Source organism: Drosophila melanogaster, chromosome 3L, assembly GCF_000001215.4.
Source record: "Drosophila melanogaster chromosome 3L".
NCBI classification, from domain to species: domain Eukaryota; kingdom Metazoa; phylum Arthropoda; class Insecta; order Diptera; family Drosophilidae; genus Drosophila; species Drosophila melanogaster.
In genome coordinates this window covers 6,663,666-6,689,252 of record NT_037436.4, presented here as the reverse complement: position 1 = coordinate 6,689,252, position 25,587 = coordinate 6,663,666, and the positions used below count along the sequence as shown (strand labels likewise).

At 41.3% G+C, this 25,587-nt stretch overlaps 2 protein-coding genes and 1 long non-coding RNA gene across 3 annotated transcripts; all 3 read left to right on the top strand.

The window, feature by feature from the left end:
- Positions 1 to 21,436: 21,436 nt before the first annotated feature.
- Positions 21,437 to 22,615, top strand: Grl65a (Gustatory receptor-like 65a; the record flags this gene model as incomplete). Its single annotated transcript, NM_168175.3, has 2 exons — positions 21,437 to 22,405; positions 22,469 to 22,615. The coding sequence occupies 2 exons, from the start codon at positions 21,437 to 21,439 to the stop codon at positions 22,613 to 22,615; spliced, it is 1,116 nt and encodes a 371-aa protein (NP_729182.3).
- Positions 22,616 to 22,641: 26 nt separating this feature from the next.
- lncRNA:CR45173 (long non-coding RNA:CR45173) lies at positions 22,642 to 23,250 on the top strand. The gene is made up of 2 exons (NR_124818.1): positions 22,642 to 22,809; positions 22,872 to 23,250. It is a non-coding gene; the product is annotated as a long non-coding RNA:CR45173 (long non-coding RNA).
- A 361-nt stretch (positions 23,251 to 23,611) lies between these two features.
- On the top strand, positions 23,612 to 25,029 carry eIF4E4 (eukaryotic translation initiation factor 4E4). The gene is made up of 4 exons (NM_139795.3): positions 23,612 to 24,086; positions 24,139 to 24,238; positions 24,319 to 24,406; positions 24,662 to 25,029. Exons 1-4 carry the CDS (start codon positions 23,746 to 23,748, stop codon positions 24,820 to 24,822), a joined length of 690 nt encoding a protein of 229 aa, NP_648052.1. The 5' UTR covers positions 23,612 to 23,745; the 3' UTR covers positions 24,823 to 25,029.
- Positions 25,030 to 25,587: the final 558 nt, after the last annotated feature.

Here is a 25,587-nt window from a genome sequence, read left to right as displayed (position 1 = left end):
GTGAGGAAGTAATTTGGCACATAATCCACGTTATAATCACATGAAGAAATCTACCTAAGTTCCATTTTCACCGTCTATGATGCAGCGCCATCTACATTTGGCTTTTTCTGCGGGGTAAGTTGAAGTTTTCTTAGACAACGACCTTTGCAAGGGAACTTAGCCGTTTGTAAAAGCTGAATAAGAATTGCTATGGAGCTTTTATGTGGAAGCTTATCTTTTATCGAAAGCTATTGTCTTTAAAACCCACTTTTTGTTTAATTATTTTTGTTATTTTCAACCGCGATTTGCAATTTATGAGTCCAATGAATTGCATTTACTCAGTCAATGACGCAGCGTAAATATTTTGCCAGCACTTGGTCTGGCAATATACGAGTCCTTGTGTGGAAAGACGGAGAAAACGGCACAGGATGACGGACTCTTGACCCCGAAGGATGCTGGCTGGCTGTTAATAGCCCAAAAACTTAAGAGCAGAAGGGCAGCCTCACTGCAAAATATTGTAATATTTTCGAAGGATTCTTATGTTAAATTATAATCCATTATAATAATGTAGTTTTCGTAACAAGCTAAACTAATTAAGTACTCATTAAATGAAATAATTTAATGATTGTTTTACAATATGTTATAACATTAAGGCTCTATAGTATTCGGAAGCAGAAATAGGCAAATAAGAAAATTATAAAGAAATATAAAAAGCACTTTTTCAAAGGGACCCCAATTTGTTGCCGTGCACTTAGCTCCAACAAGAAAGCCAGTGACAGTGTCCACTTAACCGAAAGTAAGTAAACACACACACTGGTGAACAATCACACACACTCGCACCCCCTTGGCTATTTACTTGTGTGTACATATTTAGTTGCATAAAAGGAGTAATAAGTGCGGATTTTATGATGCGACGCGACGCAGACACGCACACACACTCACAGGCTCAGCGTGACTCGATTGCCTTCCCCTTGAGCTCTCGCCATGCGTCTGCCCTTTGACATTACACACATACACACACACACATGCAGCGAGTCCTTACGCTCATATGTGTGGGTGTCAAAGTGACAATAAGCCACTTAAGGCAGCGCGCACTTCATTAGTTTTCTTTATTGATATTTTCACAGCAAGCCAAACAGTTATGAGTAGTTGCGAGCTAGCAATTTAAGCGTTCGACTTGTTCAGTGCCTGATTTTGATGATTCAATAAAAATAACGCACAAGTTGTTGCTTTAATTTAATGTCTGCTGCATTTAGTGGGGCTTCAGCGGTCTACTTTATTTTTAGAAATTAATAGGGAAACATAAACATAAGTAGCTTATTGATGGTTTTCATGGGTTAGGAATGGCTTAAATGTGCAGAAAGTTTAGAAACTAAGACTTTTATATTTTATGTTAATGATGCAAATTTATGATAGCTGAACCACAATTAACTTCAAAGCTTTTTTTGTGGCCAACAGTGCGTATGTGGAATAAGCTGCAGGAGTTTCGTTTGGCGGTTTTGAAGATAAATTTTTTAACGCTGCACTCCATTTAAATACTTTGTTGCTGTACCACAGCGCATATGTGTAATAAACTGAGGCAACTGCGCTTTGGGTGTTTTTTTAAAATGCCGAATTAAAGCTCTTCGCTTGGGATGATGGCGGAGGGGGTTCTTCTTTCGGTCTACCAAGCAGCAGAAAATCTTGGCAATTAGGCAGTGACAGCGAAACAAAAGCCCCGACTGGGGGTTAGCGTGTGTGGGTCTGGCTTGTCTCTTCGCTTGGCAGGGAAAGACAAAATTATTGTCACTTGGCACCTCGCAAAAGACAACAGCAGCGGAAACAACGTGGCTGGTGTGGGTTTGTGATGGCGAAACACGAGATCTAGGGGGAGTTTTGCAAGCGCTTTGCCCTATGAAAAATTGCTGTCATTTGCACAGCATAAAAATAGGAAAATTCTGGCGAGAATGGGAAAGTGCAGGATGGGGATGAGGCCAGGAAGCGCACATACAGAGAGACCCTGCTAACCATAAGTTAACGGAAATCCACAGAACCACATGGCCACATCCACATGCAGGCGACATGGGCGGGCTGCAAAGCACTTGTGAAAAATAACTTTGCACATCGTTGAATTTGGTGTGCAATTTACCCACCACCAAGCTCCATCTCCTTCTTCGCTCTACGTTCTTCGTCCTTTTACTTTTAATTTTGTTTGTAAAGAAAACTCATTTTCATCATTCTGAAGTTGCAACTGCGCTTGTCTTTTGTGCGCGGCAGGAGCGGTAAAAAAAGTGCGCTTCATGTAATTATTTTGATCATTTGCATTTGAGCGGGAGAATCCGCAGAGCAGACATTGAAAGGGGAGACCCGGTCTAAGGCCCTTTAAGGATTTAACTGTGATCCCGCCCAGTCAACCCCTTAACCATCATCATCATCATCATCATTATCATCATTATCATCAGCATGGTTGTGGCAATTTATGAGCTTGCCTTTTTCAGTTTGCACGTGTGAAAATTGTCTTGCCCGAGTTGGTTTTTGTCTTGCCATGGAAACGCAGCCGCACAACATTCAGTGAGACCCAGGACCACTCATTGTCTGCACCAACATTTATTACTTTCGCATATTGTGTCACAATTTCAGCGTACAAATCTGCACGAATGCACAATTTAATTTTTATGAAATTCTCTCCCTTTTTGGTTTCATGCATAAACATTCGCACTGATTTGTGATGCTTACCCACGGCAGTCCATCTACAGATTCTGCCCTCTGACGCGTGACCCATGGACTCAAGTTAAAGCGATAAAAACCTATCAATGGTATGAAAAATTCGCATCCATTTCAATGCTAATTTGTTATATTGTGAAATTTTGTTTTTTTCATTTGGCTTTGTGGGCGTAAATAAATGAATTTCATTGCATACATTTGAGGGGAAGAGCCAAGCATTTTATTCTTTGCAATTTATTCATTCCAAAAGTTGGCGCTTTCAAGCGAAACGGTGAAAGTGAGCCTTATATAATTGAAATATGGCCAGAGGTGTCGCCTCTCTGAATGAGTAATACCTTTCAAGCGGTACACTGGAGAAAATAGCTTGGCATGTAACTTTTATACCCTACCAAATAAAAAACTAGAACGCGAGTTTATTATTGAAAATTTTATATTCAAAATTTAATTTTGTTGACATTTATATCTTTCTCAGTAATTGACCATTTACTAGATATCATAATCTTTTTTTTGCCTGTGTGCAATAAATTCGTTCTTTCTCAGCAGCAATCAGTTTGACTGAGTGGCTCTTGAAAATATTGCTCAAGTCTGGAGTGGATGTGATTATCGCCAACCGAAAACACATGGCTGCTCATATCAAAGTTATGCAAATTTATCCCCTCATCTAGCCCACAAAGTCCTTTGAAATAAATTGGATTAGGCCCAGGCTCAGTTTGTATGGGTGCCACTATATTCAGGCTATCATTTACTCGCACTTGGGGTCTAGAGCTTTTCATTATATCCGGCCGCCTGACAGGCGCCTATAAAAAAGCCGGATGTCCTTTTGTTTTTAGGCGCAAAACTTTGCTAATTACTGTGAAAATTTTCGCAGCGTGCGACTTTTTTGTTTTCTTCGAAGGTGGGGACATTCCGACCCATGGCCTCAAGCCATTAAATGTGTGAGTTCAATTCAAGGTGTTGACTTTTTAATTGTATGTGAGGTGAGGATGACAGGATGGGGAAAGAAGAGAAAGGGCCTAAATTCACAATGGACGGAGAAGGCTTTAATTTTCCTCTGTTAGTGCAGTTAATGAGACGGACCCTTCTTTTGTCCTGGCCGCTTGCAATTAACGCTTGCATAATTTACAAAATTCAGTTTGAACACCAACCACGAACTACGTCTTTTGTGGGCCCATCCTTGATATGTTCGAAAAACTTAACATATTTAATTGGCCATCCACATGGGAACCTGGCGTTGAGTTTATTGTCTGCCATGAGCTGCTGTCTGCATAATTAATCTTGTAAAACTTTTTGCCAACCAGATGCGGAAAAAATTACATAACCAAAATTCGTTCTCATATTACACTTACGGATTTCTCGTTTACTTTAGTTTGGAAGAAACTGCCTTTAATATTACAAATATAATGGTAAAATTCTATACTTATTTTGTTGTTACCATTAAGAGCCAAATGGGCATACTTGAATTGAGCTGATAAGAATAACCACAAATACATAAGTGATTTAAAGGCTTGAATTATAAAGTAGAATTTACGCTCTAAGACTAAGCACTTCAGTAAACAACAATTGGAAAAGTCTGAGGAGATATTTGGAAAATATTTGCTAAATTATTAAGATTAGTAAATATCGGAAGCTTGCCGTAAATGTTTCCATATACATAAATATAGGAAAAAAGCAAAAAAAAGGTGTTTAAAAGGTGTATGCTCATGCTGTGAGCTTCGCAACTTTAAAAGTGTTTGAAGTAGAGTCTATAATAGCTTAACGAAATTTAAAACATTTCAATTGTGCCCGGTCAGCAGAGCCTCACGCACACACGTTTAAAAGGGGGCGTGTCAGCCGCCTCTTTATTAGCCACCGTCTTGAGCGCCCAAAGTTTTTCGCTTGCCAGCGCAGTTTTCATCATCAAAGGATAAGCGTCCCTGTTGGAAAAGGGGGCGGAAATCGGAAAGTGGCAGTGGGGGGCGTGGACAGTACGTCGCTTGCATTCAAAAGCGCACAAATCGCATTTTCTTGAGAGAAAATGTTGCTTCATTTGTGCAGCACGCGGCGGTTTGTATAGAAAAATGTTTGAAAGGATTTCTGTCTTTCTCAGCTGCGTAGGTAGTGCATAGCAGCCAAGATTTAGTTAGGGGAAAAGGACGAGGGACGAACGACTAAGGGAGTCCCAATTGCATGTGAAAAATTAAATAAAAGCGCAAAGCCATAAATGCAATTTAGCTGCAACGGCAACTGCATTGATAAAATATATATCAATTGATTTTTAGCTATTATTTAGATGGCATACGCTGATTCAGCAGTCGAGGCATCGAGATGAGATCCTTCGTTCTAAGCTTTAGTACGATAGGAATGGTGAATTTCTTTTGTCGTCGAATTAATGTCCACCTTTATAACCTCTTGGATGGAATTTATGGGCAGAAATCCGGAGAAAACAATTAAATAAAATTACCCCTCGGGCCAGAAGGAGAAGTATTAAAAATCCATTAACATTGCATTGCCATTAGGCACAAATTGTATGAGTTAAGTTATTTTTATTTGTCGTTCCGATCCGTTGGCTTTTGCTTAATTCCTATGCCGCCCCAACTCGACTGCGGCAATAAAAGATAGAAACTTATTTTATGGCGCTATTTATTTTGCCTGATTACAGTTTTTACGAGGCGACGGCGACAAAGCGAAAGCCGGCAAAATGCTGCATACCTTTTGGCGCAGCAACAGAAAACCTAACTCAATATTCAAAGCCACCAAAAAAGATAGAAAAACGAGGTAAAATCAAGAAGGGTAAACCAAAAAGCAGCGCAGCCAGAGCAATAAAAATGCATTTTTATGAGCAAAACTACCAACAAGCATAAATCTCTATCGAAAGCTGCTTTGCATTGCCATCGTGTGGAGCATTCCACCTGAATTTTCCCGGACTGACAATGCGGCTGCTATGGAAGTATGGAAGTAATAGCAGTAGTGGTAGTAGTTGTAGTAGTAGTAGTACTGGTAGTACATATGTAGCATCAGATATACCCGTAAGATAATGCGGCGACTTCACTAAGACTGCAGCGACACGGGAAGCCCGGGCAAACACAGTCGGAGAACAATAACAAATGCATGGGAAAACAAATTACAATTCGTTTGTCGATGGCTAGAGGGAGAGTAAGTGAGACAGCGAGAGAGAGAGAGAGAACGAGGGAGAGGGAGGGATATAGGGAGTCGAGAAAATAATCCCATTTGTAAAAATTGATTGCACTTTATCGATAAAAAACGTTGCAGCAGAAAACTGGCAGTGGAAAGTGCTGCAACCGGAGACGACGGGCAGAGAAAGATGAAACACGTTTGTTAAGTGGAACGTTGAGACCAGCAGACGTTGACCAGGCCAAAAGGAGGCACACATCCTGGCTGGCTAGATGGCTGCCTGGTTGCAGTTCATCCATAGGCCATCCGCTGGGTACATGTGTAAAGCACAGATCATTAGTGTGGCCCGACATTAGGACGTGATTAATGGACGGATGACGACAGTGACTCCAGACTGGACAATCAGCTCCGTTCCTGGTCAATTACCCAGTTGGTGTTCGGCTCGGCATTCTTCTCCATTTATTAGTGCACACTTTTTTTTTTTTGTCCTTTTTCTTCCCTACATCTTTCTGGCTTGCAAATTGGTCATAGGATTCGCTTGAGTTGCGGTTTTTGCGCAGAGGCACCAACTTTTTGCTTACCTTATAGCCAAAAAATCGCTCTAAACGGGGGAAGTGGCCTGCATTCCGTGGAATTGTGGACAAAGTTTTCGTATTTTTTGCACCGATTTTTGTAGTTTTCTTTCATTTTTTTATTTCGTTTAGTTGTGCCCAAGGGCTACAAATGTTGCCAAGCCATGGCGCTGCACTTGCGGCCGGAAATCTAAATTTACAGCATTACAACTTCCGGTAAGCTGCTTATTGGCATAGAAACTCCAACGCTCAACGGTCGTCCAACTGCGAATAAAATCCGACAATAAAATGATTTATAAATAAACGTTTGCCTTGCCATGTAGGTTTACATAGCCGGGAATGTTGGCCATTGTTGGAGGGTTGAGAAAGCAGCGATGACTGCTCGATTTTTGCGATTTCAATTGGCCAGCATTTGTTGCAGTTGGCCGTTTGGCGTTATCGGTATAACATTATTATTAGCTTTTGTGTGCAATTACACATGAGTGGCGGCCATTTTGCGGTAGTTTCAAGTGGCCGGTACCTACTGCCAATCCCAAATGGAGTGCAGTTCAAGTGTCCGTGCAAAAGGAGTTATTAATGTTTCGGCCGGAAAATGGCCCTTGAAAAGTTATAATATTAATTTGCCCACGAGAAATGCAAATTAATACATAGTTCAGGCGAAAACGTTAATTGAAATGTATTTGCAGTTTCCTTAACTTTTGGTTTTAGATTTGGTGAGCTAAATTCACTGAATGAACATTATTCAACACCATAAATATGCCTTCTATTCTATTTTCGAATTCCCTGAACTTACCACTTTAACTCTAGAGATTCTGACAATGTCTCAATGAGCCCCATTGGTATGTACGGACATTTCCCCCTACCGTAGTCAATCAACTTGGATGAAAGACCTTTGCGAAACATTTTTGGGAATTAGTTGGCTGCTCCTTGACTGTGAATAGAGCTCTGCTTGGTTACCGGCAGCAGCTAAGTCCGAAACCAAAACTTTGGCACGACTTTTGCACTTTGTTCGGTTAACTTAGCTCACTAACCAAATGGCGGGGACCGTCGTAGTTGGCCAAAACTTACGGCTCATTCTCATTCCGGAACTGCTTTGTGTATAGGCGACTGTCAATCATTTTCATCAAATAGCTGGGCTACTTTAAGCGGCGAAAAACCGCTGGCTTGGACAGTGGATGTAACTTTTTAGCAAACACTTCATGCAGAATGCTGGGCAAGTTCTCGGCGTTCTCATCTCGTCTTGGTGAATCCTGGAACCTTGAAACAATGTCAAAAGAAAGTTGCTACAAAGGGCAACTTGTCACAAATTGCGCATACGCCGCGTTGTCAACAACTCGGCAACAAACTCCGACCATAAAACCAAAGTCAAGTTCTACTTGCTGTGGTAAATTTGTGCCATTGTTTCGCTTTCGACACATTTGATGATGCCACTTTTTTTGCCTGGGCGGCTCGTGAAATTGAAAACTTTACAAATTCAGGTTTGGGTCACACTCAATACTTACTTATTGCAAATGCAAAATGGCTTCCACTCGCCGCCTTCCGCGCGTGAAACACGCAAAATAATAAAAGAAACCGAAATGAAGACGAGCGGTGTGGAGTGAAGTGAAGTGGATTGAAGGCATAAAGTTAAATTGAACATAATTTAATTTGGCTGTGAACCGCAAAAGTTTTGCGTTTTTAATTAAACAAACAGCAACAGTGAAGGAATCAAAGAGCGAAAACTGCGGCAAGACCCTTCAATGCTTCTACCCCTGAGCCCATCCCTTTCTGTTTTCCAACCTACTACTAGCCCGGCTTACACCCAGAACCCATTCCATTTCAGGCCAAGGATTCAACATAAATCATGCTCGGCGCTGAAATTTTGAAAAATATTTTTGCAGCGATAACTTTGCATTGTGCTGCGTTGTTGTTGTACTTGCTGTGTGTTTGTGTTGTCATTGCGATAATTAATCAACATGGCGGCATAGTCCTAGGCGCTGGCATTATCAATTACCCGATGATAAATTGTACGGCAAAGAGTTCTTTCTTTAATAAAATTTATGATGCAATTGTTAAGAATCGGATAAATAATTTCAATGGATTCCCCACGGACAATGTTTGGCCGCAAAAAAAGAGTATTAAAACGTCATTAATAAGGCGCGCAGTATTATTTATTTTGCACATGAGAGCTGCGCCTGTATGTGTGTGCATTATGGTCTGCCAAAGTTCAATGACCCCACCAAATATCAATTAGTGAGTGCTGTCAATCGCTGAACTCTGTATGCTTTTTATCCCAAAGAAATCCAATTTATTATGACAAAACCCCATAATCTGTTATTATACCGCGAATCGCAATTATTTGCTCCTGTAATGCTCTGAAATTGTTTCCCATAAAAAAAAAAACAATTGAGAAATTAGTTCAGCCCAAGGAGAACGAAGAAGGGCGAATGAAAACCAACTTGATATCAAACAACATGCCTTTTGTTTTGCAGTCGAACTTAATTGCAATGGCAGGGGCGATGATGAGGGCATGGGTGGGGCTAGCCAGGACATTGGCCAGAACCTGTGCAGGTCCTGGATTCAGGCTCAGGAGCTGCGACAGCAAGAGCAGAAAATATAAATTGCATGCGAGCAAGGGCGGCTATTACCTGATGCCACAGATACATCTGCGCATTCACAACCACTCCTGCAAAACGAAAAGAAGGATGTGTGTCCGTGTGGCAGGCTAACATGCAACTCCCCTCCTCTTTGGGGCTGCATCTGTGAGTGTGTATGTGTGTGTGTGTGTTGTCTTTTGTGTGTAATTAAACAGTGCTGTTGGCATGAAATAAAATATAAGCACTGGCAGAGAACAACAAGAATACTGCGAGGGCAGTCGGGTCGCAGTGGGCACGCTGGGCATCGGAGGGTTAAGGTGCAGCGAGGAGCAGGAGGCGTGGCGGAAACGTACAAAGCATAGCATGAAATTTTCTTGTCTTGGCATCCTGTCGCCGGATATGTTGCCTCAATATGGCCGCCGGATGAATGATGCGTGCACATACAGATACAGATATGCGGATACATCTATAGCTGCACACACTGATTCACATGGAGAACGACTCGCACAAAGGACACAGATACATCCTACAGCTGAGCACCAGGACAATGGATATTTTATTGAATTGCGCCTTTCGAAATGCGCTCCATACTCAGTGTGTACGCTTCTATATTGTTTAAAATTTTAGCTATAAAGTATTTCTTAGGCCATTAGTTTGACACTTGAAAATTTAGTGCGCAACAAGGTTCGAATTCGATTGACCCATCCCTCCCCTCCCCCATCGCTCCTTTTGCAGTTGATTATGGGGCATTGGCATTCTTTGGGTGCAGTTTATTTTCTGTCCGGAGTTGGCATTCAACTGAAGCCAAATGTATTGGAAATAAAATTGACAAAATGGTAAGCAATAAGCCAAAGCTTTATATACGATATACGATATACGGTAAAATTAAATGGTAACTCCGATGGTATTTGTTGCATTATGTTCTGAGTTATATTGTAAAATACAAAGATTTTTAAAAAAATTCAGTTCTTGATTATATGATTATAATCCTTCTAAGCAAAAGGCATATATAAATGTATTTGCTTTTAAAAATGGTTCAAAAAGAATTTACTATACCTCATTTAGTTCCCCTTCAAATCTTTAATAAATCTTAAAATAAGTGCAGTGTTATAGGAACTGTTTCATCTGGAACAGACAACACCGCACAAAGATATTTCTTAGTTAAATTAATGGCGGTGTTTCATGAAATCGTAATTACAAGGCGCATGTTAACCGCAGCCAAACAACAACATCTAGTCGCTCATTAACACGGGATGCAATTCAACGGCAGTTAAACGAAAGCTAAGCGAAATTTGAAAGCGCCCAAAGCCAAGGACCGTAACAGCAAGAACCTTCTCCCATTCGCCCCGTTATATGTGTATATGTATATGTGTGGTATTTAATTACCTGCGGTCGGGTGCTATAACTTATGCCGTCCACCAAATGTGTTGCAATATTTTGCACCTTTTGTTGCCGCTGCTCGCAAGTCGTGGAAAAGAGGATTTGCCGGCGCCATGGAAAGTGCATGCTATTTTCTGCAGCTTGTGCGAAAATTGATAATAATATTAAAGTTTGTGCGCTTGAGGAAAAGTGCTTGTAACAGTCCAAAGAACATGCCGTGTTATGTAGCAAAGGCAAAAGCAATTGCTGCATGAAGCGAAAATACTCTACTAAGTAACTTTCCACAACAAAGTTAGGACAATTTTGTAAATTATTTAATTGATAACTCCTAACTGGCTTACGATTTTTGTTTGATTTTCAAGGGTCCCTAATGGATCTTAAGCACCCATCACAAACTCATTAAGTTAACCAAAGTGCCCACACCGCAGTCGAGAGTGTGAAATCCTTTTTGTTCTTGTGCCTCGCACTGGAAAATTGCTAGAAAACTTTTATTATTCTCGCATGTCGGCTGGCTGGCGGGGCAAAGAGGTCGCCTGATTGCAAAATAAATGCAAAGGCAAATGCATTTAAAAACTTTTGCAAAAGAAATTTTCCCGGCAATGGCAGTAGCAGAAAGATTTTCCAAAATCGCTTCACGCATTTCCGAGAAATGTCAAACAAAAACCAATCAACTCGCTTCCAGTTGCATATCAAACTGAATTTTGTTTTGCTGTCAGCTAGTGTATGGTAAAAGTGTAATAAAATGGAATACTCAAACATTGACATCAATAACGCAGGCGAAAAACACATTAAAATAAAACTATTTTTACGTTTACCCACTATTTGAGTTTTATGCGTGTTTGCTGCCAAAAATTTCAGCAGCACTCTGCTATTGCTGATTGTTATTGCTATTCGAGCTATTTTGTTTTAGTTGGCAATTAAAAGCGATTTCTGAAATTCGCCAGCAGCTGAATCGCCCAATTTTCCCCACCAACCGTTCACCTTCGACTGTCGTAAAAGTCACGCGCCATAAAACTGACAGCTGTTAAAATGTTGTATGATTCGGGGTAAAGTGTGAAGTGCTGTAGGTGGAGTACAGTCTGGTGGGGGAAAATTTCTGTTCGGGGGAAAATCCGGTGTGGAAAACTGCGGTTGCTTTGATGAGTTAATGTGCCATTAAGCGTGCAACCTCTTAAATTTCGCCATTGTCTGAAGAGCACTTGAAGAGAAACTACATCTGAATAAGTAATCGAACTCAATGGTTCTATTTAGCTAAATTGCGGCATAAACTTGACTTCCAAATACCCATCAATTTCGGCTAGTAATTGGGATATCTATAGCTACAGGGTCTATTTGCTTGGATCTGCATCAATATGCGTCATATGTGTGATATATTTTAACAATGGCTTCAATCATTCCACGCCACGTCACATATGCAACTAAAATCCGTTCAATATCCGGACAAGAGATTGGAAACCAGAATTTTAGTCATTATATATGGCCGTTTCCGCATCATTTTCATTTGATTTTAGTGTTTCATGGAGGCCGGGTAGAGAAATTTTAAATGTGCATCGGCTTGCATATTTGATATGGCACCATTTTGAATTTCGGCATTCCATAATTTCGGGCATCGTGGTGGATGGCGACGCAGCTGGTTGGACCCATTGTAAATGCTTTCAGCAAATATCTGTAAAATGGCAATTAAAGCGAACAATTTTAGTCCAAAATCAAGCGAAACCACGGGGCGTATCTGTGATGCACCGGAAAAGCTGTTGAGAAGTTTGTCGTCTATTCGGCGCTGTCGTAAGGCCAGGCCAGGAAAGAAACGTAAGACTAATTTATTAGGGCCACGTGTAATACTGGCAATTATTGAAAGCGTGAGACAAATAAAAATATATGGCAAAATCTATAGGGAAGACAAATGTGAACGTATATATTTATATATATATATATATATATATGGCGTGGAATATGTGTGTTTGGGCCAGCAAATTGCAGTTGCCCGGCACGTTCGTGGCCAACAAATCACAAGCAATTATAGAAATTTAAGAAGAAATAGCCTGTCCCAATGCCAGTTTTCCGAGGACTTAGGTCCAAGGACCAAGGACCAACAGCTGCCGCTGACACAGGACACGAACGTAAAACTTGAGACGAGGGCAGGAGTATTTGTTTAGTCGCCGCGGCGACTAAATCGAAATTGTTTCGCAGATAAACGTTAAATATAACGTGACACTGAATGGCGCACAGAAATTGTATCTGCGATTAGCGAGCCTGGATGTCAGGATGTCAGGGGTTACACTCGTAAGCACTTTATTGTTAAATGTACAAGAGCGATTATCGCCCTGTTCTACATATTTGTGTTCATTACAAGAGATTAGTGCCCGGCAATCGGTCTGTAATCCATATGCACCATGCTATATACCTATGTATTTGCGTGTATATGTATGTCGGGTGATTGGTGTCGCGCCCTATAAACTCCATTCATTTGCATAATTGCACTCAAGCATGTTTAATTTGTATTTATTGCGTTATTACGCATATCAACGGACCGCAAATTCAACGACAACCGCCGAAATTCAGCCTGCACACAGCTGCAAATACAGTTGAGAAATGCATCCACATGATGTATCCACCAAATGATGATGATAACGATAATGATGCCGGTGTGATGGTGATGAGCTGGCTCACCAGCGGTCGATACTTCCTAACTATGCAGAGCAAATGGCGAAATCCTTTTATGATGGTCTATATTATAATGGAGCGGTGTGTTTTACGATAGTTAATCTTTATCTAGCCAATTTAGGATTCCAAAAATGCATCTATACGGCGATGATATAAATAAATTTCGAATGTTGGGAGTTCTTATATATTTTCATGAAGTAAATCTCATGTTCATCTGCTCAGGAAATTATCTTATATTTTTGTTATTACACCTAAATCATTGTTTTTGTCTTAATTTCGACCTACATGATGCCTTTGAACCCAAAGGGTTTAGTTTAATCACACAATCTTAACTGTGTTGGTATTTCTCCTTTATCGGTTTTCAAAACTAAACTCAAAACTAATCAAGGCTCAACAATGCACTACATACAACATACGTCCCTTTTCAATTTCCATCTTTGTAATAATTAATTAAGCCATAATCAGTCTGAACAGTTTCAATCTCAGCATTTTATCTTATTGTTTGCTACCTTTACCGCACAATGTGTGGGTATTTATTTACGGCCAACGGCCATCGGAGTTGGCTCCTCTTTTCTATTCTGGGCAACAAGTGGGCGATATAGATGCATACACAATTTCTGTTAATTATTTAATTAAAACTTTTATCTGGCCATGCACACGCACACGCAGACCGGATTTCCACCCTTCGGGTTTGAGAATCTGGGAAGTTTTTGTTCCGAGTCTGTTTGAGTTTAGTTCGGCCCAGAGTTTCCATGCAAATAGTTTTCTTCGCAAAGTTTTTATCAAGTTGCTGCAATGGAAATTGCAATTGTTGTGTGTATTTAGATTTCGCCCGCTCTTTTCCAGGTTTTCCTTTTCGCGGAGCGTGTGACAGGGTTCGGTAATTAACATCATGAAGGGCTTTAGATGGATGTGCATGATTTATCTTGGCGCGTTTTAAAACACACTCGAGAGGTTCATTAATTCTTGCGTCGCACACTGCAGATTACTCATACGCAACTTTGCCCGCCTGCTGTGTATCACACACACATAGAACACCCCGAACACTCAGTAAACCGAAGTGAGCAATTAAAAGCTCATTAGCATTTGAATTTTTCACGCTCAGGGTAAAATATTCATCCGAGCAAATCCTTGTGAGAGTTGACTAGCTGATTTCAGTTTTTTTTTCTCCTGCGCGAGTAAATATTGTTTTGTTCACTAGAGAATTTCTCACGCCGCATGTATTCTCTGCCCGAAGTTTTTATTAAATTCTTTTTTGCCTTAGCTGACTTGCAACAATCAATTACGCGGCCCGTCCGACATTTATGGCTTTTGTTTGGTGGCAAGGGAAAAAGCCAGACCCGAAGCCAATGTAAAAGCAAAAGCAAAAGTTATTTTTATTATAATATTTTTGCGCAAAAGGTGGCCAGGCCGAAAAATGATTGCAAGAGTTAAAATTAAAAGCAAATGTAAAATCATATTTCTATGTGTAAACTTTTGCCAAGGCCTCAAGGTCCTTGCCAGTTCCGCTAGCCGAGTGAAACAAAAGTTTTTTAATAAAATGTTTGCCTTTCCACAGTTCAGAACTTTATTGAGAGCAGTAGCGGTGGAGCTGCAGGTGCTCCATCCTGCGGCTCGTGGAGAAAGCAGAAAAAATCACCGAACTTACATTTACAGTAACGTAGCAGAAAGGACTCGTAGCAATAGGCCACCAGAAAGGTAATCGAGTATGAAAATTGGTATTGAAGCTACCTTCATTTCACCCACACACATACTCGGCGAAAACAGGACTAAACAAAGAAAACCCCCAAAGAAAAAGCAACACCTTCGGGAAATGAAAACGAGCCGCCAAAAGACAATTGAAGGCATTTCGGCCGGGCTCACGGTGCGTATGCGTGTTATTACAGCTGTATTGCTTTCGCCATATCGCCATCGCCATCACCATCGCCATTGCCATCGCAAAACTAAACAGTGCCCGCGGCGCAAATTTTGAAGTTGCCATTGTCAATCGCAGACAGCGGCAAAAGTTCATTTAATTTTATCATCGATTTACGAAACTCGATAAAAATCTTGGTCCTGCCACTCGAGGGCCAAGGTGCAGATTGAAAATTTATTACATTTTTATTGCTTTAATGTGCGCGATAATCGAAAATTTATTTAACAGCAAGAGGCTGGCGACTGCAGGGCATTCTCGATTTTCAATGACGTGGGCGTGGCCACGTTTGATTTGTGGCCACAACCGCAACGGAGAACCGAGATACCTAAACTACGGGTATAAAGATATAGATAAAAGTATCTACAAGCAGCTTTGCATGCATAATTAACAGACCAAACGAAGGCAATACAAAAAAAAAAAAAAAATTAGAGGCAGGTATGCCAAGAAGGAAAATCCTTTGGATTGGAGTGGCCAAAGTTTTGGGCCACAATGGTTATTGAGCTGCTGCTGTACCTTTTGCTGCTTTTTGGGGCTGGCCAACTTAATTGTAATTTCGAAGCAATTTCCTGGACCAGTGTTTGTAATTAGTTCTGCAGAGTTATTTCTTTGACCGACGATACCGAAATGGCTTTCACAGCCAATATTCCTCGAATATAATCGCTGGGAATTTTAGTTCTGGCATCGACGAAGATAGGGGAAAAGTTTGCTATTCAAACATTTGTGTTAAACTGCAGGTAACCAACTGCAAATAAGTTGCCAACAAACGACAGACACTGGGTGTGCGAATGCCTGAGTTTGGGTCCAATGTGTGTGTTTGTGAGAGTTAACATTGTAAGCCGCTTATGCTGAGCCAAAAATTTTTGTTTGTTTTCCGAATTTAAGCCGCAAAATGGTGCATGTGTGTGAGCATTATAAAAATATACAGCTATTCAGCTGGAACTACGCTGATCCTTTGCACACAGGAAAAGGCTACCCAAGCATTGCGCATACGCCACGTTGGCCGCCGAGGTCGAAACGCAGTTGAGGGCGCTCGTTAGGGAAAAATATGCAATTATTAAGAGATGTTTATGGCATTCATTAAATAAATATTATAATTTCAGGCATTCACTTGGCATTACAGCGAATTGCAGTTCGCATATTAAATATGCTCCATAGCATTTGAATTATTAATTACTATTCAAATAAAGCAGCAAAAGTTAAATTGGGAGCGTTTTAATTTAAATAAATATAAATACACACATATTCACACATGAGCTTCATAATATAGCTTGAACGATTCATATAGTTTGCATTAAAAGAGGGATGTTCCCGAATTTGTTTGAATTAGTTAGCCTTAAATTTTTTGTGCATTTTTTAAGTATAAAAAACTTAATGATATGCCCGAGGAGAAATTCAGTTTCGCAACATATGGGATTAATTACAATTTTTATTTGCTTTGCTCCTACAATGGGTTTGCGTATTTTTTGCGCCTTTTTTTTCGTGCAGTTTCAGCGACAACAGCTGCCCCGTTTGGGCAAATAAAAATAAAACATTTAAATGCATGACATCGAATTGAAATTGACACATTCAATTTGGCATCAATTTAGCCGGCCAGCTGCAACAAATTGCCAAGAGATTTACAAAGCCAGCAGCTGCCAAGTGCCCCAATGTATCCGTATCCGTATCCGTATCCCTAGTCCGTGTTTCCAATCCAGCTAGCCCTGATAGCCCTTTTAGCTGAACTTTGCTTTTGCTGCAATTTAAGTTTTGACTGGCTCGTCTTGATTTCATTTTGAAGTTATTCCCCACTCCTGCCACCCTTTACAACTCTCAAATGCAAAAACTTTGCTAATGCAACAGAGCCCAGCAAGTCGGCAAAAGTCAATCGGCAAATGCATTTCTGATATCAAACATGGACTGTTCCCAGTTCGTAGCCCAATCTGCATATCTGCATATACCATTCTTATGCCAATTCCGAAAAACTAGAAAGTTGCAATTAAAAGTTCTTTGGATCCGTTTTACAAGCGCATTAATTCTGTGCAGCGCATAACTAATGATTTAATTTCTCCTGCCCACTGGCCCTGGAATCTGGTTTGCTATGCCTGTTTTGCCATCATTAGCAACTTAAAAATGATTATTTGCAATGCAAATTTAGTCGGGGGAAAAACGGAGTCTAGAGAATATGAAATGTGTGCCATCTGCATGAGAAATGCAGCAATTATTCCAGACTTGAAAGGACGGAGAGAAGAAGGCCAAAAGAGTTGAAAATTTAAGCTTAATCTGGAATTGAGCGCGAACCAAAGACTTGGGTGTTAAACAAGAAAATCCAATGATTTCGAAGGCTCCTTTATATCTTTTAATACCTTTGAGGTGCCAGATATTCACACACTTACGACAACCGCTCCCCAGATGATCTCCAAGGATAACTTTTCCTATAAGCTTAATAATGACCTCGCCATAATAGACAGCAACTAGACGCAATTGCCACAAAAATTGAAATACAGCTCCCAGTGCACACATTTTTCCATGCCCCAGCTGAGTGGTGGGAAATCTGAAGAGGAGGTCCTGGGAAATGGGGGCCAGGATACCGTAGCATTTTTCACTGCCTACATCGCAGCGAGGCGGCCATAATGTCATTTAATTAAACGTCAGAGAGCAGTTGCCGGGCCCTCCTGGCTGTTATTTGCTGCTCTGTTACTTGTATTTTTGTATATACACTTTTTTTTTTTGGTAACTTGTGCGGGGTCAGCGGCAGCTAAACGGTTAACCAAAGTTAGCGGGAAGCCGGCTTCACATAATTTGGCCGAAAAAGGAGGCGAACAGTGAGGCCAAGGACGAGCAATTTATGTTCATTTGCATAGATATTAAAAATTGTTAGGAAGTCATTAGTAGGCATCAGTCAAATGACGCAGCCTGCATATAAATTAAGCATAATTTTATTAGGCAAACTCCACGGGAAGGTCAAACCCACTTGACAAATGTCCAAGGACCTTCACCCCCACACAAAAAAAAAAAAAAAGAACGTGTGCTTGTTGTCGTATTAATTATTAGTTTTAATTGCGTTTTGCTTGCGTATCTCTGGGTAGGCTTTACTTTTTCAGTAACCAAATCATCCATTCATCCCTTAACGAAGTAAGGGAAAAATCTCGTTGATCCCCAAACAAATCCACACACATAGATATTCCCCCGTTTGACTTTGCTATTTAACGCAAGGACGAAGCTATGGCTCGTATAACCCCAAAAATTGTGTGCAATTAAATACTTTAAACCATAATGTATTTTTCACAAGTTGAGCAATGTTGACCATTTGGTTGCGGATGTGGTTGATGCCCCCTATACTGGACACACCACCCCGCACCGCAACCCTGCTGTTCAGTGTAAATTACATGCACAAGAGGCCAACAAAGAAAACTCATTTGTATTCCGAGACCCGAGGACCCCCGGCTTAACCCCATACTGACCACCGCCCGCAAGTCAAAAGCTCAACCACAGGCAATTTTATTATTTCTTCTGGGCTTCTGTTTTCTCTCTTTTTTTTTGGCTTAAACACATCCAGAGAGATAACTAATTCGAGTTGCGTCTGCTGTTTGCTTATCAAAATTTTAATTGCGTTCCTTTTTTTTTTTCGTCTTTTGCCTTTGAGATTTGCCGACGCGGCTTATCTATTTATTATGTGTTGTGTGGATTTGTTTGGCCAACTGTTCGATCTGGATTTCCTTTTTGGTCGAATCCGCCTGGGAGACTTGGCGCCATCATAGCCAGCTCACGTTCGAACTCGAACTCGCACTTCCATTTCCCCACTCCCATTTCCGTTTCCGCTCCGATATTAAATGGTGCGCGTAATTAGATTTTAAATTTATTGTTCTGTGTGCTGGTATTTATTTTGTCTGCCTTGGTGTGCATAACAATGCAATGGCTGCAATAAATAAATAAACAAAACGTGAATGTGAATTCAATGGCGGGGTATTTGTGTCTCTGTTTGTGTAGGGATATAGGGATATAGCTGGGCCTCCGGGGAGCCACTTTATAGAACCTATACACAATGAAAATGCATCTTTATGTGGATTGTAATGAAACATTTTTAAAATGACGAGTCACACAGAAAATTTATTACTTAGCATCGAAGGCAAATATAAAATCAAACTTTAGACATTCAAGTATTCCATTAATTCTCCCAGTGTATGGCCAGCTGTGGCGTCGGGCCAAAATGTTCCTTCGCCAGTAAATTGAATTTGAAAATCGATTATCTGACTGGTGCTGCAAATCTGTCGGCTCAATCATTGCTTGAAGTACACTTCAAACATGAGCAGATTTAAGAGTTAATCGCGGACCATCGTTCTGATATTACCTGCACGCAATTCTCGACCCCCTTCGTACTAATTTATGGCTCATCTTTGCCAAGCTTGTGCCGCAAAATTGCGGCCGTCCGGCGGTCGATTCATATGGACTGTCATCCAGACCGCAGACAAGTGGCACCACAGACAAGATACTGAGGCACTGGGACACGCAGAGCTGCCATGAGGAAGTCCAACGAATGGACAGACAGATGGACAGGTGGACACATATGGACTGGGAAGACTTTAAATGTACATAAATTTTCGGGATGTCGGCGTGAGTAATGAGTGCTTAATACGGCGCCATTGGCATATTTTTAAGTTCCGCATGGAGCACAGTGCACAGTGCATGTTTCATAAATTTACATACTGCAAAAATATTTGTGCTCATTAAATATGCGCAAAATAAATGCAAACGTGCGACTGCAGTGAAAATTGTTGGCTGCCTGGTTTGTTTGTAAATTTCATAAATCACCGCTGTTAAAAACGCTGCTGATGCGGCTACTGCTGCTGATGATGATGAGTTCAGTTCTCTTTTCTGGCCGTCGGCAATATCAACTGCCGTATCCTGTACAAAAGGCGAAACTGTTTGGGGCGTGGGGTTAAAGGAGGTCCTCGACCATCTGCCTCGCCTTGTTTACACATGTTCAAAACGCAAATGAGCCGTAAAGCGCTGATAATGCAACAAACTGACAATTGACGATACAACACAATACCACCCTTGGCAGGAAATTTCTTTTTCCATGATTAAATTCAGTTTTAAACGAAACAATTGCTGGGCAACAGTAATATTCAAGGATTGGACTACTTTTCACAATTCTAAGTTCTTATGCTGAAAAGCTAAAAATGGGACTATTAAAAAGTAGTTATACCTTCATTAAAGAGCAAACACTTGCAGATTGTACAACATTTTTAATGGATGTATACTCTTTCGAATGCATGCGATTGACCCTCCGATTTAAATGATTTTTTCGTTGTGCACCTGACTTCTGGTTTCTGGGCCATCGCCTCAATGTTTTCCCGTCACTCACCGCAATGTTATTTTTATTATTTTTTCTTTTTGTTCTTTCGCAGCGCTGATAGAGTCATTCCATCCTTGAGCTCCTGTCTATATCAGTTTGCCCCTTGTCCTGTCGGCAGCATTAAAAAATATGCCAATAACATGGCCAGCTCGCTGGCAGCGCAAATGATGCGTTCTCCTTTCAGAGGCGAATCAAAATGACCTGCCTGCCAGGAGAGATAGCTCATGCATGTCGGCGATGGGCGTGCCAGAATAAAGGGGCGGACCACGGCCCCCCCATTCCACCGCTCAACGCCCACTTTGGACAATGGCGCGAAATGTGTAACGGAAACCACAGCTGAGTGCACGGCAGTGGATGAGGGATCGAAGGATTGAGTCCAAGTCCGGATTCGATCCCGGATCCGGGTGCCGGCCGGTCGGTCGGTTCAGTAATGCGGACAATAAAATTTTAACGTAAATGTTGCGTAATTAAATGTGCTCGCCGCACGGCAGCGTAAAACGAGATTGAGATTGTTTTTCCTTCGCACTGACCGGCAAACAAAAGAGTAAGATATGCCAGTTGGCTGCGGAGACTCGATTCGAATCTGTTTGAAGAACACGCAGCATAACTCAGAACTTATTGAGGTTAATGGGAGTGGATGTTGCTTGGTTGGCACTGAAGTAAAATTGCGATAATTCGTTTGCAAGAGTGCTTTCCGGCCGGGCTCAGAATGTTGGCATTCTTTGTTAAAGATTTTCATGACAATCTGCTATTTTAAATTTGTACACAGTTCGAATCATTATATTTAATCCTTAATGATTATAATCAGAAGGGTTGGGTTGGCATCATTAGATTTTTAATTAACCACAATTAATTAAAAACGAAATAATTCGCTTGGGTCACTGGTATATATTTCACCGCAACTCCTCGCGGCACTCACCTCGCATTTACTCGCAATTAAAGTGCTGATTACCTAATCCTTGCTCGGCGTGACCAGAATGCTAGCATACTTTTGAGCGCCGGAGCGGTGACCGCAGTATGCGCTGCGGTCGCCGAGCAGAAGTTGCCGACGTCGCCATATCGATTAAGCCATCAAAACTTTGACCGCTTATTAATGCGCGTACATCAGCGGCAAAGTGCGGTCATAATTCAAATGGGGCACCCTCCATTCATGTCCTTGAAGGGCGGCAAATCGGGTTTCGGATCAATTGTTTGGCCATCCGCGATGAGGGAAGTGAATCTGCTCAACCGCTTTACACGCCAGTTCCTGTTTCTCATCGTGTTGGTGACCCAGATCTGCGGGGTCGCCACCTTTGTGTACAACTCGAAGGCGCAATGCTTTCGTCAGTCCGGATTTCTGCGGTTCTACTCCAGCTTAGTTCTCATTTTTCTGGCACTTTTCCTGATTGTTACCACGAGTAAAATGTTTCATAATCTGCAAGCTGTGTGGCCATATGTGGTAGGAAGTGTTATCATATTGGTGGTAAGAATACACGGACTTTTGGAAAGTGCAGAGATCGTGGAGTTGCTAAACCAAATGCTGAGAATCATGAGGCAGGTGAATCTAATGGCCAGGCACCCGAATCTGTTTCGCCTGAAACATTTGCTGCTCCTTCTTTTGGCCCTGCAAAATCTTTTAAGATCACTGAATACGATAGTGGGAATAAGTAACCACTCTGCTGAAGCTTATGACTCTTTTCTTAATAGCGTTATCCTATTAATTATACTGGCCGTCCTGCTGAGCTTTCTTCTTCAGATCACCATCAATATTTGCCTCTTTGTAGTGCTCATTGCCACGTATAGCGAACTACACCATTGCACTCGACGAATCTCAAATGATATGGATAAGCTCAGACTTCATTCTGTCCATGAAAGTGGTCAATTTATGGTGTTGGTAAAACAACTTCAAGGAATCACTGAAAAATTAATTCGACTGCGTCAAAATGTCTTTCATATTACCGTCAGAATCATACGGCATTTCCGATTTCATTGGCTGTGTGCTATTATCTACGGATTATTACCATTCTTTAGTTTAACAGCTAAAGATCAAAATGGTTTTAACTTCCTCATCATTTCCGCATTGAACATAATATTCCAGTGGACTATTTTTGCGATTCTTTCTCGTGAATCAAGAATCACCCGGAGTTTATGCACTTTTCACTTGACCAATTACCATAAGGAAACTGCTAGAACGGTGAGTAAAACTATATAATATAAACTAGTAGGTTTTTTTTTTGAGTTTTCTTTTGAAGTACAGATTGATGAATTACTACATCAGGAAATTTGGGAACGTATCACAGTCACCATATACGGCAATACACTCGACACGAAATTGCTGTTCAAACTGCTATCCATTAGTGCCTTTTGCGCGTTTGTTAACCGACTGGAGTACTTGCACATCTAGTGTCCTCAATAGATCCTGCCATTTAACTGTCAAATTAAAGTCGGAGCAGTCCTTGCTCAATTTCGATATCGTCGTTTTGTCTATTATTAGCATTCTGGGCTGTCATGTTATCGCAACTGTTGTGCACCAATGTCAATTGCACAAGTCAAAAACTGCCTCATAGATGACTTTCGAGATACTTTGCCGGCAATTACGTAGCTGTTTCATTGTTCCACCATTTCGAACAAGCTTCATAATATTTTCACTTTTATGGCAGGCAACATAAAAGACGACAGCTTTGGCAATAGCAACAACATCATCATTATCAACACCATCAAAGCCCGGAAAATTTCACCTTCTGTGACTCCACCCCCCCTCCCAACGCCGTGCCTTTCGTCTCCTTTTGTCCCCCTCAATTGTCGTAAAATCATAGGAAAAAAGAAAGGAGCCAACGGAGGCGAAAAGTGTGAGTGCGTAAATTTCTCTCTGGACTCGGAGTCGCTCAAGTGTCCTTCCATTCTGTGTCATAAAATTAACGCTTTATATGAACGAAAGCATAAGGCGCTCGATTTTTATCACCAAGGCCAACAAGATGGCCATAAACGAATCAGGAACATGGAAACGCAGAGGAAAAAAATAGGCAGCTAAGTATCTACAAATGAAAGTGTAATTACAAAAGATTTATACTGATTTTTAAATAAACTTATAGCTAAATCTATATATAAATAAAAATGTATATTTTCCCAATTACAACCCACTTCGTACTGTTATTTTCTGGCAGTGCATAAGCCCATAGCGAACCTTATGAGAACATAAAGAGTTAAGAGTTGAATTAGAAGCAGAAGAAACTGGGACCGAAGTACGTTGGGTAGTAAGAGAGGTGGTCCAAAGAGTGCCTAATTATTTACGTGCAATGAAAGTTATGAATTGGGGAACAGGTCAAGTCGGCGAGGGTAAAAATACCCCCGAACCTCCCTATGCCTTTACTGTCTGTGTGAATGGCTTCAGTCTGGTTTCGTAGCCAGCCCCTTATACACATTCTCGTGTTGTGGCTGTGAAATCGTTTTTCCCAGGTGATCTGAAATTTTATTAGCATCCATTGTTATAAATTTGAATCAGTATAAAAGATCATTCGCCAAATACACTCAACCATGCTGACGACCCAGCAGACCGAATTCAAGATGATGGACAACGGCACCGAGACGCTGGCCGATTCTCCTTCGAGTTCCAGCGAGGATCTGAAAACGCTTTCGGATATGGATATTCGCAAGCCCGTAACGGAGATTGTTGATTTGCGCCTTAAGCATCCGCTAGAGAACACTTGGACACTGTGGTACTTGGAGAATGATCGCAGCAAGAACTGGGAGGACATGCAGAACGAGATTACTAGCTTTGACATGGTCGAGGACTTCTGGAGTCTCTACAATCACATTAAGCAGCCATCTGAGATTAGAGTGGGCAGCGATTATTCTTTGTTCAAGAAGGGCATTCAGTAAGATTGGCTAGATTTATATACATGATTACCGATTTCCTATTCATTGCAGGCCAATGTGGGAGGATGATGCGAACAAGTTCGGCGGCCGTTGGGTCATCAATATGGGGCGTGGCTCCAAAGCGGAGCTCGACAAGCTTTGGTTAGATGTGGTAAGTAGCTATTGGAGCTTTGTGTCCATCGCCTGTCATATCAGTTGCAACTGCACAACCTCTTTTCTGCCCACTGACAGCTACTCATACTGATTGGCGAGGCCTTTGAAAACACCGAGGAAGTCTGCGGCGCCGTTATCAACTTGCGCGGGAAGAGCAACAAAATTTGTGAGTATTACTGAAAAAAAAAAGATGTGCATGTGCATTAAAAAAGCTGGTTACAAATATTATATTTTACTAAAAACATTACACATGTTTTGTTTACTTCGCCAACCTATAAATATTAAGTGGTATACACCTAGGTTGGCTCTGTTTTTTTTTTTTAAACATAGTTTACACATTGTAGTTTTGTAGTGTACTCAGCTTAAGTAGCCAGTGGACACCACCATGACAACTACTAACCCAGCGCCTTTACTCCGCAAGCGATTTGGACCGCCAACGGGCACAACGAGCTGGCCGTCATGGAGATTGGACTCAAGTTACGCGACCTGCTCGTCCTGCCGCCCCACCAACTGCAGTACCAGCTGCACAAGGACACTATGTGCAAGCAGGGATCGGTGATCAAAGCGGTTTATTGCGTGTAAGCCGTCTCCGTTTTGGATGCCACCCACCACTCCATCCACCAACCACCCACATTTCCATGGCCGCTTATGCCTCTGAATGCTGTTTCCAGCGCGTGTATCCGAAAAATATAAAAAAAAAAATGTATCTTGAAACAGAACTGGTTTTATGAATTTGACCATGTTAAAAATTGCAAAGAAAGATGTAAATACATAGTGTTGTGAATGCATATACGACGAGCCATCATTAAATTCCCCAGTTTTTAAGTCCCAAGGAGCTCTTTTTATGCCGCTAGTTGGACCCTTTATGCTCCACAAAATGTTATGCAAACATATGCCGCACCAGAGCGCAAATAAAATGGTTTATATACACTTGCAGTTTGTACTTTTGGCCGGGCCAGCTAGAAGTGCACAGTGACTGCAAAAGATAAACGTCCACTTGGTTCGCTTGGCTGGCCGAGCGAAAAACAAAAGACCGAAAAGGGTCAACAATGGCCACGGCGGATTGTCCGTTTTAGCGAGTGCCACAGTACCCGGCGCTGAATCTCTGGGATCTCTGGTATCTGGAACTGGCGTCGAGGGCTTCCAAAATGGAGACAATTGAATTTTGATGAAAGGCCGAACGAAACGCCGTTGCCTCGCGCAGTATTAAAATTCATGCTATGAGCTTCGAGTTCGAGTTTGAAAAGAGACTCTTAATTTGCGTGTAAAAAATGTTATTTTAATAATTTAAAAAAAAACCTATTAAGTACGTTTTTAAAGTATCTTTGGTATTCTAGTATCTATAAC